The following is a 19,999-nucleotide window of genomic DNA, read 5'->3' as shown; positions in this document are numbered from 1 at the left end:
AAAATAAACTCCTTAACTGTATTAAATTCTGCAAGCATGTAAGAATGTGTAACTATGTTGCAGAAAATACTTTTCCTTTTTTGGTCAAGCCTGTTTGCCTCAGGATGTTTAGTTTTGGAGTAACAGTGGGCAAGTTAATAGGTGACATTGACATTATTTTCCTAAATAGTTAGATATTTAACTAAAAGCAAATATCATCAAACTATCACAGTGTTGTTCCCTAAAGGCACGGACCTCTCCTAGGGCAGGGCTCCTGAATAATGGCTGCTCATTAGAATCACTGGGAAGCTTTTAAAGTTCCCAATACCCAGGCTAGACCTCAAACCAATTAAATTAACCTCTGGGGGTGCCACCCATACATCTGTATTTTTTTTTTTTTTAATTCTATTTTTAAGTAATCTCTACACCCAACATGGGGCTCAAACTTACAACCCTGAGACCAAGAGTCCCATGCCCTACCGACTGAGCCAGACAGCCACCCCCACCTCTGTATTTTTAAAAACTCTAAGTGATTCCAACGCGGACCCAAGGTTGAGAATCTCTGTCTTAGAGGGATGGCCAAGCTCGCTCTGCTCCATCACTTATATGGCTATCAGGATCCCCGGGTCTACCTTCAGCTCTTGACATGTTAAAGTAAAGTGAAGGAATTTGGAAATCCTTTGAGGAAAAACAAAAACCGGACAAACACAAAAAAAGCCCCTGCCATCAGGGAACTGGTCTGACACTCAAAGCTAGGTGTCACTCCGTGTCATCACCAGCCAGCCTGTTGCTCGTATGTAGTCCATATTATTCTCCTGTTGGACACAATCTCACAGAACATCAACATCAGATGAGGTCACTCGAAACCATAAAAGTGAAACAGAAAGTCACCAGGCAACCCATAGATACCAAACATCCCCTCTCTTGGCTGAAATGAGTGATTGCTGCTTCTTTACCCGTGACAGCTTTATCCTTGTTCCAGGCTGACCTCCCTGTAGATATGTTAAGATACCCAGCCACAGAATTATCCTTGCTTTCTGACAGCACCAATCTATATTAAACCCTTGCTCTTCTGGACCTTCTCCAGAATCACCCAGCCAGAGCCCAGATCCACAATAATTTCAACATCCTGTTACTAACCTTGTCTAGAATTACCCAGCCAGAGCCCAGATCCACAATAATTTCAACATCCTGTTACTAACCTTGTCTAGAATTACCCAGCCAGAGCCCAGATCCACAATAATTTCAACATCCTGTTCCTGAGACACCCCACAGTTCCCCAGGGTGAATGTTCTCCCTTACTGTGACAAACGATGAACCCAACTTCTCAACCTCAGATGTGTTTCTGGTGGTCTTTGCCTGAAGGGCGTTGATACTCTTTCTCACAAAACCTGACTCAAGAATAATAAAAAGAAACTGGATTTGAGACTAAAAATGGAGCAATTTTGCCTTTGAATTGGGTGAATCACAGTGGTTGCTGACTTTAGCTGCACATTAAAATTGCTTGTGGAGCCCATGCTGCAAGCCAGACTGATTTAAATAGAAATCTCTGGGGATAGGACCCAGGCACCAGTATCATTATGATACCATAGGTGATGCCAAATAAATATAATAAGCACAGAGAGAATAAGTGACACAGACTAGCGACCTATGGAAATCTGAGGCCAATAGCTGTGAAGGAAGCTGCCCAGAGTCTTTCACCCTGCAAGCTGCAACCCATCAGCCCTTTGCTTACGGGCAGTCTGACCACAGTCAGCACTTTTATATTGGTGCTAATATACTACAACCTTTATAAATGGTGTTTACAAGGTTCTTTGATGCTAGTGATAGAACATCCAGTGGAAAGCAGCATAAAATAAAATTATGTAAGGATGAGCCCAACCCTATAAATAAAACACACAAGAGCCATGAGATGGCATGACTGGTTGACTTTTTTTCCTGTTTTTTGGAATGTTTGTTTACATATTTATTTCAAAAGTGTTCAATAAACATGTATTCATTTAATTTTCTCTTTCAAAATATTATTTTTACACTCAGAAAAGGGCATATAATAAAATATAAATATTTGAAATTTAAAAATACATTAAAATTTGAAATTTAAAAAGACATTGCTGGATTATGAGAGGAAGTTTGGTAATGACCGATTGATTTAGCATGGCAGCCAGAGAAGATGCTAATAGTGGACACTGGAAAATGCTAAGTCACTATTAATGAGATTCAATTGGAAGAATTCCCTGCATGAATTTTAGGACCCCGATATAAAACTCTCCTTAGCACGGGAAGCAGATGAGATTAGCGGACTGTAGCTATGACCTATTTCTTCAAACCAAGACACATCCCAGGACACATGAGATAGAACATGTAACAACTCCCCTATTTTAAATCCTTTTGGTTTCAACATTTTTTTTACATTCTTGGTCACTATGTAGATATACAAAAGTTAGAGAAAATCTGGCTCCTCACTCCCAAATGAGATAAAAGAAAGCTACGATGGAATAGCACCATGGTCTATTAATTTCTGTCTGGAGAGAGCAACAAATGAGATCAGAACATTCTGACCCCATCCCATTTCCCACTTTGGAATAGCTGCCAGAAGATGCTTCCAGAGGCTCAGCTAAGTTGAGGGCAAACCCCTCAGTTGTCCATCCCCAGAACTAATTAACCTACACCAGTTTGTGGTCCCAGGAACTGGTTAGATGAAAACTCCCTTCAGACAGTTGGGTAGGTGCAGGGCGAATAACAGCTGCGTAGTGCTTGGCATAGTAGCCGAACACAGGGTGACACTGGCTAGCCTCCGTCACTCGGGGTTGTACCTTTTCTATCTCATTTAAATGGTAAGCGTCATAGAAGGCAGAGGCTTCCCTAAATTTGGTGGACCCTAAGATATCACTAGAAATAATTAAGGAGAAATATGAGCTTCTTCCTTCTTCTTCTTTTTTTTTTTCTTTTTAAAGAAATGCACTAGAAGGTCAGAAAGAAGGCAAATTTTACAATCCTTTGATCCTGTGGGAGTTTTGCTAAATTCTAAGAGTTGAATTCAGCTGGTCTGTGTGAAACAACAGAATGGATTTGAATTCGAGTCTGTCTAATTTCACTGTTCTTAGCAAAGGATTTTCTAGCACATGGCTGGAATTTTTCAGAAGTACGTTTATGACTACTTCTGATGATCTCCCTGAAATCATTCTAATATTGTCCTTGATCTGCACAGTTGGAGGTAGGTGTAACTCTCTTTATTTGAGTTTATTCTATGGCTATATCTTGTAAATGTCACCATATAGAACTGAGGAAAGTAGCAGTAATAGAAAGTTAGAATTTTGTTCCTAAATTCATACTTTTAACCTAAGATCATCAACCAAATGAATCCAATGATAATCTGCCTCTGAAAAGAGACATGTAGAGACTGATTCATATTCTTCATCCTCTTTTGGATTCAAAGTAGTCACACTTTTTACTTGGTAGGTCATGGTTAGATTTAAGTGATGGGAAGAATTGAAGCAGATGAGCCAAAAATCAAGGGTTGGGGGATTTTGATTGCTATCTGCATGATCACAAACTATAGTTTCATTCATATATTAAAGCTACTTGTGTACCACTTTCTTCACTTGAACAAAGAATTTTCAAAATGAGTGGGGTCTTTTGAGTGGACCAGTTACTTTTTAACCACTTCGTAGGGTGTCCCCTAAGTTTTTTTTTTTTTTTTTTTTTTTTTAAAGATTTTATTTATTTATTTGACAGAGAGAGACACAGCGAGAGAGGGAACACAAGCAGGGGGAGTGGGAGAGGGAGAAGCAGGCCTCCCACTGAGCAGGGAGCCCGATGCGGGGCTCGATCCCAGGACCCTGGGGTCATGACCTGAGCTGAAGGCAGACGCTTAACGACTGAGCCACCCAGGTGCCCCCCTAAGTTTTGTTCAAATAATAAATTATGCCTAACTCCTATGAGAAGAAAAGAATACTGTAGAAATCAAAAGAAAGCCCTTTTTTTTTGCATTCTTTGATTAGAAATTATATTACAAAGAAGCAGAAAACATTAAGCTGAAGGAAATGCTGTGATATGGCTTATTGTACTTCGATAACAATTCATTACAGGTTTTCTAATGTGTAGTAGGTAAGCAGTAATGGGAAGCTAGTTTTTCTCATTGGGCAAATTCTTATACCTAGTTCCTCATTGTTATTTTGGGAATCAGCCAGGAGATTTCATTAAAGTTTCATTATTTATTAACCTCTTATTGCAAGATTGCTAAAGAAACTAATATCTGATTATAGCATGTACCAAAAAATTGCTATAAATATTTTAGTAATAACCCAAGAGCCAATGACTTCTAGCAGTATTTACTAAAGATTCTAAGGAAATGAGATACTTCATAGAAGAGGTAAATACAGAATCTAGCAGATTAAGAATTATACTGATTCAGTGTGCTTAAGTATGAAAGAGGTTTTCAATTACAGGAATTAAGTAAGTGAAAAGTGAAACAGTATTTCATTGTCCTCAGTATTAAGAAAGCGTATCAAATTAAAGTTCCATAAATGTGATATTTCACTGCCTTTCAGTAAAGATGTATTTTTTTGCAGCATTTTTGAATCTACACTTAAAAGACTTTCCAATTCCTCTCCCTGTGATATTATTTTTAATTGGATGCAGTTTTGAAATATTAAGTTTTACATCTGAGCAGGTGTGTATAGTAAATATGAATATTTTGTACTATATCTCAAATTCATACAAATACAAAGATGGCTTAAGGAAACTTGCAAAAATACTTGCCAGTTCACTGCTCTGCCAGTCGATGGATGCTTGTGATATGGATGACATCAGATCAGATGTGTGAAAAAAGGAACCAGGGGTGACAGAGCTGAGATCCAGCCAAATGTAGTCAAAACAGAGCCTCCGTCTGAAAGGAGGTAGGCAACTCAGAGAATGAGTTCACATACACCTACTGAGAGTGTGAGCAGCTAATGAGAGTTTAAGCAGAATTCAAAAGCTTAGACAAGAATTGGTTTGTTTTTTCTTTAAAGATTTTATTTATTCATTTGTCAGAGAGAGAGAGAATGAGCACAAGCAAGGGGGAGTGGGGAGCAGCAGGCAGAGGGAGAAGCAGGCTCCCCACTGAGCAAGGAGCCTGATGCGGAACTTGATCCCAGGACCCTGGGATCATGACCTGAGCTGAAGGCAGATGCTTAACTGACTGGACTTGGTTAATAATATAGAAGCCCAGAGACCCTAAGCTGCTGGTATAGGACTCTAGTAGCAAGAGAATTCTGACATTGAACCAATCTATTGCCTCAGTTAGGAATGTTTTACAGGGTTTCCATTAGAATAGAGGCTAAATTTTAAGTGTGTGTGGCTTATAAGATCTCAAGGAACAGAAGTTGAACCTCTTACCTGGAGCTGGACGTGAGGAGGAAGGCAAACTGCAGATGTAGTCCAGGCAGCTACAGTGTTATAAATAGTTGAGAACAACTGGAGTCAGGTAGAGGCGTACATCTTGCTGTAAGGGATGTAGAATGTATCATTGACACATTAGATAGTTCTCTAGCCCCGGGGTTGGCAGCAAATTTTTCCATAAAAGGCCATATAGTAAATATTTTAAGTTATACAGGCCACGTGAGCTCTGTCACAATTACTCAACTCTGCCATTATCGTTCAGAAGCGACCACAGGCAATATGTAAGTGAGCTGGCATGGCTGTGTTCTAGTAAGACTTTATTTCCAAAAACAGGCCTTGGGTCAGATGTGGCCTTGGGCCATAGTTCGCCAACACCTGATCTAGTCAATCAGAGTGTGAATGAGAACATGTATGAAAACGATTGGCTTTCCCAAACAAATGTAACCAGTGCTATTAACGAACATCATGGAAGACATGTATCCATATAAGACCCAGATTATTACTTCATTTGTCATCAATAGGTTTTGTAACTGTACAGTTTTGACTTATATGCAATTTTAAGTACGTCTATAAACTTAATTTTTCTATTTGTCAATAACCTTTTAAAAGAAGAGAACAGAGGTCAAGAACTGTGAAGGGTCTAAGATTTACTCTATTTGCAAGTAATAAGTTAGCCTGCCACAGTTTCATGGTCTTGGCAAAAGACATGGGACTCCTAGGCCCAAGAAAAGGACTTTAGTGCTCACAGCGATAGCAGAAGCCGGAGTATCAGCATCTTCTTGTGCCTGTTCCATGAGCCCCAATACCCACAGGGAGAAGCAAAGAGGGCCCGGTGAAACCTGCATGCACAATGGATTGCATTACAGGAGAAGAAACCTGAGTTTAGAGAACTTGAATATTTTGTGATGGGCAGTAAGCTCACCTGACTTTTGCCCTGGAAGGAGACACTGTCCTTGTTACCGTATAGTACACCAGCTCTTTGCTCCAAAGGGGGGCACTTGGCTCTGTCTTCCAAAGCTGTTAGCCATACAAATATTTTTGAAAGATAGTCTGGAAGAAAAGCAATCAATGCCTCCACTCATAAGATGTAGAGAAACACAAGAGACTCATGGAGACTCATCCCCCCAAAGCAAAGATACCACCTAACACAGCGGGCAATCAGTGTTTCCTTAATGAACAGAATGTTGAGTGGATGCCCATAACAGGATTTACAAATATCAACTAAATATTTTGTGATAAACACCATTAATTAGTTATCTCATTCACAGCATTAACTTCCCAGTTTTTATTCCTGCTATTCTTCCACATCCATCTTCTGTGTAAGCCATGGTTAATTATTTGTAGTTTCTGAAACTTGATATGATTGTTTACTTCTTTGTGGATGTTGTGCATGATAATCTATCTACCTGAAACCTGTCTTCCTCTTTTATGCCAGAAAATCTTCTCCATATTCTCTTGTACCCATATCAATGTACTTTCTATACCCGTTGTTTAAAAAATAAAATGGGCATGGAGATATGCATTAACTTTCCACTGTAACTGGTAACAATCTGATGGAAAATTATGAAAATCTGGGGCTCCCGGGTGGCGCAGTCAGTTAAGCATCCAACTCTTGGTTTCGGCTCAGGTCATGATCTCAGGGTGGTGAGATCGAGCCCCACATGGGCTCTGTGCCCAGCGGGGAGTCTGCTTAAGACTCTCTCTCCCTCTCCTTCCCCAAAATAAATAAATAAATCTTAAAAAAAAAGGAAAGAAAATGATGAAAATCAATAGAGTTAAGATTGGAACACCTATTACATTGTGATATATCTTTCTCTCTTTCGCTAGAGATAGGAGTGGCTGGCATGCAATCGATGCTAATAGAAGGATGGATAAATGAAAAAATGACATATTTTTATATTATTAGGTCCAAATATATGCAGATGCCATACAATGGATGAGTCCAAAAGTATTTTTTTATCTATTTACACCAATAATTATCTTTAATGTTGCATTTGACATGGATGTTTACATGCTGCAGAAATTATTTTGGCAGGTAAGAAGTTCTCTTTGTGATAATATCATTCACTCCTGAACTACTATATGTTATCTATGTCCAGATTTTTTAAAACTTTGCTTTAAATTAGAAAACAAAGAAGACAAAGAAAAAGTATAAGGTGCAGGAGAAAAAAATTCAGCCTTATATTTTATTTTTTATTTTTTTATTTTTTAAAGATTTTATTTATTTATTTAACAGAGAGAGAGATAGCAAGAGCAGGAACACAAGCAGGGGGAGTAGGAGAGGGAGAAGCAGGCTTCCCACCGAGCAGGGAGCCCAATGCGGGGCTCGATCCCAAGACCCTGGGATCATGACCTGAGCTGAAGTCAGATACTTAACGACTGAGCCACCCAGGCGCCCCCAGCTTTATATTTTAGTGAATAAGCCATATCTTAACAATCGCCCAGCGTATTGAAGGCTCAGGAAAAAAAAAAAAAAACTTACAGAGAAAGTAATTCTGAAAATCTGGCTGGCAGAGCTTAATGCCAGTTATAATTTTAACTCTGAGATGCTATTAGAGAGCTATTATGAAATAGATTTGATCCAGTTGTTTGATTATTTTGCATAAAAGCCGTGTTTTAAATACCCACCTTCTAAAACTTCCCATATGCACATGAACAAAAACAGAGAATACTCACAGAAACAGCTATAATTCTAATTCACCAACTATTATGATTTTTTTTCTCATCGTGTGCTATTTGAACCCCATCAAGGAAAGACCTCAAGGAAAAAATACTCCAAATCTTAAGCAAGGTATACATTTCTTTCAAAGTAATTAAAATAGCTTTATAAATATAAGATCATTACCTAAACTACATTAGAAACAAAACTATTAAAATAATTTACTTTATTTTGAGTCTAGGCAAATGGGAGTTCAGACAAGTGACCAAAAAAAAAAGAAAGAAAGAAAGAAAGAAATTGAACAGAATAGAGATATAAAAGCCTGATGGGTATTAAAGAGGGCACATTCTGCATGGAGCACTGGGTGTTATACGCAAATAATGAATCATGGAACACTACATCAAAAATTAATGATGTAATGTATGGTGATCAACATAACATAACAAAAAAAAACAAAAACAAAAACAAAAAGTACTTCGGGCTGGTTTGGGTGATCTCTGCTGAGCCGTCTCTTGCATTTCTGTACAACTGTGGGGTCAGCCGAGGTGGGATGAGCTGGATGGCCCCACGCACGTGTCTGTTGGTTGTTACTGTTAGCGTTGGCTGTAGGCAATGGGAGTCACTACCATGATCTAGAAGTTTATTCCAGACTTCTTCCCATGACGGCTGCAGAGTCTCAGACATCAACAGAAGAGGGCAAGCTCCAATTTGCCAATGATTTTTAGGCCTGTACCTTCATCGTGTTTGCTCTTGCTTCTTTCAGCCAAAGCGAAGAATGACATGACTAACCAAGTCAGTGCTGAAGATAACTTTCCAGTGGTGTGAATTCAGAGAACAGAATTACTGCAGCAACTTTTACAAACAATATGCTTTGTGACTTATTAGGGTGTTGACAACTATTGGTGGGAGAACAAGGATTTGGGCCTCCCGACCCTCAGTCTTCTTGTCTCAGAGCCTCATCCTAATTTTTCCTTTGAACAGGAGTTAGTAATACAACTCTCCAGACCATCAAAACCTTGCAGTGAGAACCCAGCCATCCTAGAGGTAAATTATGTAGGAGGCATTGATTTTCTCCCACTGTCCTAATGTTGTCACCAAGGTTTATCCACCAAAGACTCCCTCTCAGGAGCTCCGGAGCTCAACAGGGCCATATAAACACTCCATCATTGTTCTGTCACTTCTAAGATTCAGCAAGAGATGTATGATTAAGTGACTTAACCAAATCCCTTAGCACTAGCACCCCAGCCTCCTGAATTAGAGTCCAGTGTTTATTCCCCAATTCATCATGCATGACTGTCCCCGTACAAATGAAGAACAAAGTAATCAGAAGGAAGATAGCTTTTAATATTTTAGTTCTTCTGAATTCTTTTTTTTTTTTTTAACCATCTTTGGTTTTGCCTCTGTAGGTCCTACGGCAATGCCTCATTGCCTAGCAGGTGGTAAATAAACATGTAATAAACGAAGGATTGAGAGCCTGTGCTTTTTCATTAGAAAATGCATGACTTTCCTGTGGTAGCAAAAACTGAGACAGGAAACTGGGGGTGTCATTTGATTTTACTTCTCTGGAGAATCGTCTTAAACGGAATTGATTGGTACACTGTTGGTGGCTGTGTTTGTTGGTAAACCTTTCTGGAGGGCAGTTTGGCAATCTCTGGGGAAAACCCTAAAATGATGCATGTCTTTAATATTACTTATTGAAATTCTAAAGACATAATTAAGGATGTATGATAAGATTTAGTCACAAGAATCCTATATGCGCGTATACATATATATTGCTGTTTTTATTTAATATTGGTAGTAAGAGCATTTGTCAACATCTTCATGAAATTTTTATAATTTTTCATTTTCATTTTTATTTTATTTTTAAATTGAGGTATAATTGACATACAACATTATATTAGTTTCGGGTGTATATACAACATAATGATTCAGTACTTATATATGTTTTGAAATGACCACCAAAATAAGTCTAATTAACATCCATCACCACATAGTTACAAATTTTTTCTTATAACTTTTAATACCTACTCTCTTAGCAACTTTTAAATATACAGTACAGTATTATTAACTATAGTCAGCATGCTATACATTGCATCCCCACGATTTGTTTAGAACTGGAAGCTTGTACCCTTTGACCCTCTTCACCTCTCTAGGTCCTATCGCAATGCCTCATTGCCTAGCTAATGGTGAATAAACATGTAATAATGTTTCACCCCTTTCACCAAACTCCTGCACCGCCCCCAACTTCTGACAATCGCCAATCTATTCTCTGTGTCTATGAGCTCAGCTTTTTTTAAGAGTCCACATATAAGTGAGATCATACCGTATTTCTCTTTTTCTATCTGACTTATTTCACGCAGCGTAATGCCTTCAGGTTTCATCCATGTTGTCACAAATGGCAAGATTTCCTTCTCTTTTATGGTTGAATAATATTCTATTATATATAATACATATTCTTTATCAACTCCATCTATCGATGGACACTTAGGTTGCTTCCATGTCTTATTATTGTATATAGCTATTGTAAATAATGTAAATTTACATTACTGTATTGTAAATAATGCTGCAATGAACATGGGGATGCATTTCTGAATTCTTATAGGTAGCTTCAGGCACATCACATTTTCTAAGCCCATTTGGGAATGAAATCTTGCTACATAGCTGCCATTGGTGTAATAAGAGGAAGCAGAAGGCAATGGTGGGAAAGCAGAAGGCCAGGTTCCAGGTCTAGAATAACAGAAATTTTCTTCCCATCTTTTCTAAAGTGCTCTGCCATTTCTTTACATTCTTTGTATTATCTTATTTTCTCCTTCTTTCCCTCTTTGGTCACTTCTTTCTAACTTGTGTTCTTTCTTTCTATGTTAATAGCCTATGTTTCAGTCCAATGCATAGTTAAATGTGTATATATACGCGTGTGTATATATGGTGTGTGTGCATACACCTTTACACATACATATCTATATTCAACAGCCTTATCAAGAAAATTAAGAGTTCCCTTTTAATTACAATATGGTATTTCCTACAACTGGTATGTCCTAGGTCCTAAGTATCTCGTTGCAATATTTGCCCCTTATTTCCAGAGTTGCAGGCACATATTTGTTAAAGAAGGTAACTTAAAATTTCCCTTTGATGGAATTAGTGTGATTCTGTATCTCCAATAATCCTGATAATCTGCTTTTTAAAATAGGATACAAAGGCAATCTGATTTTTCTATCCATAAAATGTCTTTGCAGGTACTTTTAATTTCAATTCCTGGCTTTTTGATGAATTATATATTAATTCTTTGGTATCTGGCATCTGTGAATAAATTATTTTTGAAAACCACTCCATGGTTATTATTTTCAACTATCCTTGTGAGTTCAGATCCCATGCTGACGGCGGCTGCTATAAGAGACCTTGGTAGGTATATTTTTTTCTTTTTCTATATTTAAAATATCATGTTCTGTACTTAATATATCTAGTTTTAAGATCTTTTGTTCACTGTAGGTTTTCACTATGTGAAATAGGGTTCTGGGACATTGGGGATTGAGCACGGAGATTCGGGATAGTGATGCTTAGAACAAAATGAAATGCCAGTAATGGGCTTACTTAACATATATATATTTCATCCAATTGTGAAATAAAATGGGATTATGTGTAATCCTTGACCTTATACATGCTTCTACTTTGAGCCAACAGTTCCAGGAGCGAACAATTTGCAAATACATTGTGGTGACATTTCCATTGCCCAATACCCCTTTTCCTTTGTCAATACTGTCATTAGGATAATGCCATTTGTAAAAAAAAAAAATTTAAAAAAATGCCTTTGGAGTCATCGTCACCATTAGGACCAAAAACTTGAAAAGTCAAAAACAATAAAGTCACTAATCATACAGTGTTTTCAGTGTGTACTATTTTAGGAGAAATAAATCTATATTTAAAAATAAAATATAAAATATACCAAGTCAACACAACCCCCCCCCACAAACACACAAATCTAAGAGCCTCATTCAAGAAAAACGATAACCTAATTTGTTTTCCTCCAGTCACTTTTTAGTAACAAGAATTACAACATTTGTTCTGAAATAGAATTTTAATATGGCATGTGTGCATGTGCACACACAAACAAACACACATGCACTTTCCATTTTATAGCCAGTTACAGGGGAAAAAGTTACTTGAGGCAAGTAGAAACAGAATAGAGGAGACACATCAATGTGCCTCTATGAATAAAGGAAAGCCAACTCTTCAAAACAAAGAGATTAAGATTGTGAGGTAAGACTTTAGAAGAAGGAAGTGCCAACATCTGTCACCCAACCCTGCCTCTATGCGGACTCTGTCAGTGCCAGCCCCCTTTCTACTCAAAAGATTTGGCAAAGTTCTATGTTACCTGAGAGCATTACATTCTTAACTTTATAATCTTGTAATCTAGTTAGTATTCCACTGATTATCCTGGCCTGTCATTGTTGAATTTAATAATTTAAATAATTTCACTGTGCCTCGGTGGCGCAGTTGGTTAAGCACCCAACTCTTGGTTTTCACGCCGGTCCTGGTCTCAGGGTTGTGAGATTGAGCCTGCATCTAGCTCCATGCTCGGCATGGAGTCAGCTTGAGTTTCTCTCTCTCTCTTCCTCTGCCCCTTTCCCTGCCCCCACATGCACGTGCTCTCACTCTCTCTCAAATAAATAAATAAATCTTTTTAAAAAAGATAAGCAATTTCTTTGGGTTAACTTGCAAAGTTATGCTCATACATTTTAGTCATCTTGCCATGACTTTTGGAATTTTGATTTCCTCCTCATTTTGCCTATTTAAAAAAAATAAAAATGAAAACTAAAGTATTTTTCTCTTGGTAACATTTTTGCCTGAGTTTTCAAAGCAAGATTTTTATATTTGTTTTATTTTACTTTCACACACACATAAAGTCTGCCCAGGCTTATGAGTACATGAGTATATTCACATTGTCTTGAGCTTTTGATGGTCTGTTGACTCCTCGTATGCCCCCATGTCGGTTGTTTATTTTCAAATATTTACATTTGTTATAGTTCATTTTCCAAATTGGAATAGGTATACAACAGGACCAGTTAGGTTTTTCTCAGTAAGGAACAACTCTGAGTTCCAACAACTGAGTAAGAAAAAAACACAGTGGCTTAAAAACAACAGTTATTATTTCTCATGAGTCTGGCGGTTATGATGGTATGGCTGAGCTCTGCTGATCTTGGCTGGGCTCACTAATGAATCTACAGTAAGTGAGAGGGTCATCTGGGGGTTCAGTGATCTAGGATGGCCTCAACTGGGAAGATCCATCTTTCTTCCACACATTTCTCACAATCTTCCAGTAGTGCAGCTGGGGAACACTATCATGATGGTGGCAGAGATGCAAGAGACAGGAAGCAAAAATCTTTCTTAAGCCTCTGCTTGCATCATGTCTCATGACAAAACGGGCTGGATCTCTTAGGTGAGAGAAATTGCAGTTTTACAGCAAAGGGCATGGATGCATAAAGAGGTGAAGAATTGGACCATCAAGGCACTTGAGCTTCCACAGGAATAGAATGCCTTGACTTCTCTTCTCTTACAACAGCATACTTACTGTGTTAGATTGTGATCATAAAGTGGTTGGGTGATGTAATAACATTTCCTTCCTATGGCCATCTAGAAAATCATTACAATGCTCAAAGTTATACTTTTGCCACTATAAGAATATTTAATAGAGAAAAATGACAATTGATAGATATCTAAACTATCATCATAAATGGAGGGAAATTAGGATGGGAGTACATAATATCCAGGTGCTCTCCATTTCATAGAGCTTGATTTCTAAAATCTTTGAAAGGAATGTATAGGAAAGTCAAACAATTTCTAATCATAGAGAGATTAACTTGACAATTGCCCCAATACTTTGCTTAGGTACCATGTTATAAAGCTTGGCTTATTTATTTCCTTTATCCCTCCATCATTGTTTTTTGTCTTGCCTTAAATACATGATATTGGCTAAATCACCAAATTTAAAAAAATAGTGAATTTCATGTTTTCATCTGGGCTTTAAAACAATGAATGACAGCTCTAGCTGATCATCCTTCTTACATAAACCATGGTCAACCCCAATTAATTTAGTTCCTAATTATGGAAGTCTAGACTTAACTTGCAGTTGATACATAATTAAATTTCTTTGAAGGGAGTTTTCAAACATGACTAAAGTTTATTTAAGTACATGGGCAAAGTATGTGATATAAATCTATAGCTAAGAATATACTCCTACTTGATAATAAAATTTTACTCTTTAGTAGTGATTTTCCCACCTTAAACAAAATATTTTCTCTTCCACAGGTCTTTCTAGAAGCCTCATCAATTTAATTAATGGAGAAAGTCTGATGACCTCTATAATGTCTTTGATTTTATTCACTGGTATTGAGGATATTAATGTCAGCCTGCAAAAAAAGGTGAACCATTCTTTAGGTAAGGACTTATTCTTTTTCTAAATTTCTTAAAACCAGAATCCTATATTTTCTAAAAACTGAAATGGATTTTATATTTTATCATAAGTTATGCTTATGATATTATGTCACTCAGAGAGCTTTCACCATACAACTTCCTGCAGATAGGGCCTTCTTGAAGATGATGAAGGTGAGCAACAAAGAGATGTCTATATTCAGAAGCCTCTTAAAAACTCAAGGACCACTGTCTCAGAAAACTGAAAAACACAAAGAGCTATAGTCATGCATGCTGATTGGACAGATCCATGCCCAGCCTCCAGCCTGGTCCAGTATTCTACTAGGCTCCATTTAAGATCGTAAAGATTGCCCACATAATTTCAGGGAACCTTATCAGAGTTGATATCTACAATCTAATCAAGAGAACTTTCTTGATATTCACTGGCAAGCAAAAAAAAAGGGAGGGGTGGGTACTGATATGGAAATTCATTCATTCATTTATACAACAATTATTTATTGATATGTACTATGTGATAGTTCCCATTCTAGGCCTCATGCTTCAACCATGAACATAATAGTCCTTGCTTTCACAGAGCTTGCTTCATAATTTTGATAAAATTAATGGAACAGAATTTTGTGTTTAAGTTTCAGATGAGTAATAACCATAAATAATCATTCTATGTAAATAATAACAGTAACAACTACAATAATAAAAACTCTGCTGAAGGATGAAGAGAATTGTGAACTTATTTCCTCAGCCACGAGAGATTTCTCTGAATTTTTAATAGATTTGAAAGAAAAATTTCCTTTAAGAAAAAAAAGATGCTTAATAAGATTTACTGATATTTCATTTATATCAATTGACATAATAGTGAATCAATAATTTTCATAATAATTATTTTTAAAACTCATGTAATTATTTAAATAATGTTGCTCCATCTTTGAAGTTAGCACATATTTCATAAAGGGGAAAACTAAGAAGAGTTACTGCACTCACAGGTTTGTCCTTTCCAACTTGCATGTTAAGAGTTTAAAAACACTGTAAGAAATGATGGATTTGTTTTTTCTTGGCCTAATAATTCCATTCAGTAAACATTTTACTGATTAGAAATTATTTTTTTTTTCTTAAAAAGAAAGCAGCTTTCAAATGGGTCTTCTGACTCCAGTTCCCTACCTCCTTCTGAAATCAGAGTCTACCTCTGCTCTGTTTCAGTTGCAGAAGGTGCTAGACTCCCCAGATTACCATTATGGCTTAACTCCATGCCTAGAGCAGGTGTGACCTAGAGAAACCAATCAGTTAGTTTGGCAAGCCAAAACAATGCAGGAGATTCACTCCGCTGGGACCCAGAGGCATTCCTTTTTCTGTATTTCCTGTATGTACCTTGATAGATATAAAATGTAAGTTCCAAGAGTTTGGGGACTTTCTACTTCTTACTCAACTGCATCTCCAAAATTTATTGCATTGTATGGCACTGAATACATGTGTATTTCTTAATGGGCACTGAAAAAAAGCTCTTAAACCAAACTGACTAAATTTTGCAAACTTCTATATGGCTTTCAGCATTTGAATAGAAACTGTTTCAATTTAGGAATAAGAAAATACCATACATACAAATGGCGATGAGCTATTTTTAAAGATAAGGACAAAAAGAAAAGTTGACCCAGAGTATCACTTAAAATTAAGATCAAGTAAGTTCTATTAACTTTTTTCTGTTTACTCCCCTTTCTTGCAGCCTTTGACATCCTGCTTGAAATTTGGTCTTATTTTCTAGCCAGTTTCTTGTTTGGAATTCTAAGTTCAAAACTGATTCAACTGTGGATGTCTACTGTTTTTGGAGATGATGTCAATCACATAAGCCTCAGCTTTTCAATTCTGTACCTCATCTTTTTGATTTGTAAGTCTGGGGCTTATGCCTAAAACTAAGTGATAGAAAAATGCAAAACAGAGATTTGGGAAAATGCATACCAGGCAAAGTTTGTAAACAACAACAAAAAAAATTCAACTTGTCTACGAGGAATATTTTTGTTAAAATAACCTATCAAAGAGATGAAAATATTATATCTATACAACAGAAATCAATGTCTCAAGATATATAAAGCAAATACCATTACAAAAGCCAAAAGAATTTGGCAAAATCATAATTACAATGAGATACTTTAGCATGCCTTTCCCAGATAATTTCATAACCAGTCGGACAAAAAATGATGGCTATAAAAAGATATAAATAAAAACTTAAATGCTTGGTTTACAGGATATAAAGTTTTATCTCCCCAAACAGAATGCATATCCTTTACACATACTTGTAGACCATTTACAGAAATGAACTAGACTTGAAGAGCATTTTAATAAAATCTGAAACACTGTTCAATCACAATGCATTCACAACTTACTAATTACAAAAGGAGGGCCTTTAAAAATAATCATTTTAATAGCCTGAAATTAAATATGCTTTTCTTGATAAATTTTAGCTCAAAAAGGAAATCAAAATAGAAGTTACAGATTAAGACTAAATATTAGAAAATCTATCAATGTTAATCCATTTGCCACCACTTCTTCCTCACAGAAGAATGGCAGATATTAATAATTCACCATATTATTATTCTCTAGTGCAGCCCCAGAATGTCATTCAAGACAGCCCTGTAAATGACTTGGAGTTAGCATGTGCAGTAAATGATACCTAGTTACCTAGTTACAAACTTATACTATGCCCTTCCATTTACATTTAAGAGCAAGCCAATGTTGCCTTTTCTCATATCCGTGATTTCTCTGGAAGCTTTAGCTAAGGCAATAAGAAAAAGAAAGAAGGAAAGAAAGAAAGAAAGAAAGAAAGAAAGAAAGAAAGGAAGGAAGGAAGGAAGGAAGGAAGGAAGGAAGGAAGGAAGGAAGGAAGAAAGAAAGAAAGAAAGAAAAAGAAAGAAAGAAAAAAAGAAAGAAAGAAAGAAAGAAAGAAAGAAAGAAAGAAAGAAAGAAAGAAAGAAAGAAAGAGAAAGAAAGAAAGAAAAAGAAAGAAAGAAAAAAAGAAAGGAAGGAAGGAAAAGAAAAGAGAGGAAGGAAGACATTTATCCATAATTTTGAAAGAGAAAATTATATTAGTGACAACATTTTAGATTACATAGAAAACCCAAAAACATTAACTAATAAACTAAGCCCAAAAGGCTTTTTAATAGCTTGATATAAGATAAATGCAGAAAAAAATAGTGTTCTTATAAGCCAGCAGTAGCTAGTTAGAAAATATAATGAAAATTTGATTCTCTTTACATTGACAAAACATTACAAAATATAAAGGAATAAACTGAACAAGAAGTTTGAGCCTAACATGGAGAACTATGTAAGTTTACTGAGAAATATAAAATTTGAATAAATCAAGACAGAGAAAATCTTTTTAGAAATGCTAGAGTAACAAGATTCATTATTTTCATGTCTGAGGAAGGAAAGGCCGAATGGAGGATCTTGAGGCTTCCTAATTAATCAGTAGATTAAAGTCAGTTAAAGTCAAGTGAGTTTACAGAATCAAGTTAATTAATTAATAGACAGCAAGAGAACGGTCAGTACAGATACATTCATTGCATACTACTTTAATTGTGGATACCTAAATTTCTACAAAAAATATATCCTAGCAAATATAATTCCCTCTAACATTATTTAGTAAGTGAACATAGCCTCAAGATTAAGGGTTATACCCCCCAAAATAATTTTAAACTTTTAGAGTTAAAATGTCTCTATAAACATTTTATTTTATTTTATTTAAATATTTTATTTATTTATTGACAGAGGGAGACACAGCGAGAGCAGGAACACAAGGAGGGGGAGTGGGAGAGGGAGAAGCAGGCTTCCCGCTGAGCAGGGAGCCCAATGTGGGGCTCGATCCCAGGACCCTGGGATCAGGACCTGAGCCGAAGGCAGACGCTTAACTGACTGAGCCACCCAGGCGCCCCTCTATAAACATTTTAGAAAGAAAACTTCTAAAGCAGAATTTCATGAAAATGAGGTACAGAGTAAATATAAATCTAATGTAAAAAGACTTTCACTCTGACCTGGCTTAATGTTTATATTATTAGTATCTTCAAGATATTCACCACAAATATTTTCCAAGTTTCACTACTACCTAATAAATGACTATGACTAGTCCAGGACTTGATGTCCTCAAAGTGCCTATGTCCACACTTCCCTCTTATTTTATAATTCAAAACTAACTAAACAAAGTGTTAGTTTCTGGCTTAGGTACCATTTCTAGCCAGGATTAAAATGAAGAATATAAAACTTGTAATTTTCCATCTCTGGAAGGGAAGACTCAGTAATGTGATAAGGATACTAACTTTACAAAATTAAAATGTATCACAATCTGAATCAAACAATGATAGCAATTGGGGAGGTTGAAATTTTACCGACCAATTTAAAATATCATCTGGAAATACTGATTGTGAAAACAGACAAGATAACTTTAAGAAAAATCAAGAACTTTCTCTCCTAGGTAGGTATTAAACATTTAACAAGCCACCAGTAATTAAAACACAACTGTTGCAATAAAGTAATATAAAGTAAGCCAAAAAATGGAGGGGCAAAGAACTGATCCAAATATGCCTGGCAATTGATAAATACGGCAATATGATAAAAAGTGGCATGTCCACAATATTCTTTTACTATTAAAACAAAAATTTTTAATTTTTATTTATTAACTAGAACAATGTCTGCTAAACAATAAGTGAAAAAAGCAGCTTATTACAGAACACTATTACTGTATAATCTCATTATAGCTTTTTTTAAATGTATGACTTCGTGTGCATGCATGTCGTGTATATATGCCATCATGAGTATTCACTGGGTACTCCACTCCTCTTAAAGTTCTCGATCCAATTATCTTAAATTCCCAATTCTATAGCCTACGAGCACCCAAGGATTTCATGATTCCTGAAAATTTCTGGAGTTTAGTTTCTCATGATCTCTGCTACTTCCTTTTTTATTTTTTTTTAAGATTTTATTTATTTATTTGACAGAGAGAGACACAGTGAGAGAGGGAACACAAGCAGGGGGAGTGGGAGAGGGAGAAGCAGGCTTCCCGCCAAGCAGGGAGCCCGATGCGGAACTCGATCCCAGGACCCTGAGATCACGACCCGCGCCGAAGGCAGATGCTTAACGACTGAGCCACCCAAGCACCCCATGCTACTTCCTTTTAAATATAGAGAAGTTTTGGTTCTTAGTAAATTTTACTGAAGATGGGGACAAGGGAGCTCACAAGGGAAGTTACATTATGTAATTCATGGCTCTATGAGATGTGATAGCTCCCTTTAATTCCTCACTTTTCCATGTTTCCTGCTTAATTCTTATCACTTGTGTCCAGTATAGAAATTCAGCAGGTATCCTTTAATGCTTAATGCTGCCCTTTGGGTCTCATTCTCTATTCTCAACTAACTTATCAACTTATTTCTTCTAAACAAATACAGTCCTCTCCATTTTAGAAATTCTAATATAAATTTTCTTTAAAATTATAATTATCTTCCTTGACTTACAATGGGGTTATATCTCAATACACCATTGTAAGTTGAAAATATAAGTCAAAAATGCATTTAGTAC

General features: G+C 36.5%; 1 protein-coding gene across 1 annotated transcript in view; it reads left to right on the top strand.

The window, feature by feature from the left end:
- The first annotated feature begins 3,042 nt into the window (after positions 1–3,042).
- The window catches only part of SLC9C1 (solute carrier family 9 member C1), a 74,198-nt gene continuing 57,241 nt past the window's right edge, over positions 3,043–19,999 (top strand). Inside the window, exons 1-6 of the mRNA XM_078058969.1 lie at positions 3,043–3,193; positions 4,551–4,651; positions 7,268–7,396; positions 11,254–11,419; positions 14,324–14,452; positions 16,161–16,322. Of these exons, the coding sequence (XP_077915095.1) occupies positions 3,043–3,193; positions 4,551–4,651; positions 7,268–7,396; positions 11,254–11,419; positions 14,324–14,452; positions 16,161–16,322 (838 nt within the window). The remainder of the gene's footprint in view (positions 3,194–4,550; positions 4,652–7,267; positions 7,397–11,253; positions 11,420–14,323; positions 14,453–16,160; positions 16,323–19,999) is intronic.

Source organism: Halichoerus grypus, chromosome 1 (assembly GCF_964656455.1).
Source record: "Halichoerus grypus chromosome 1, mHalGry1.hap1.1, whole genome shotgun sequence".
NCBI lineage: Eukaryota > Metazoa > Chordata > Mammalia > Carnivora > Phocidae > Halichoerus > Halichoerus grypus.
This window is presented reverse-complemented; position numbering and strand designations above follow the sequence as displayed.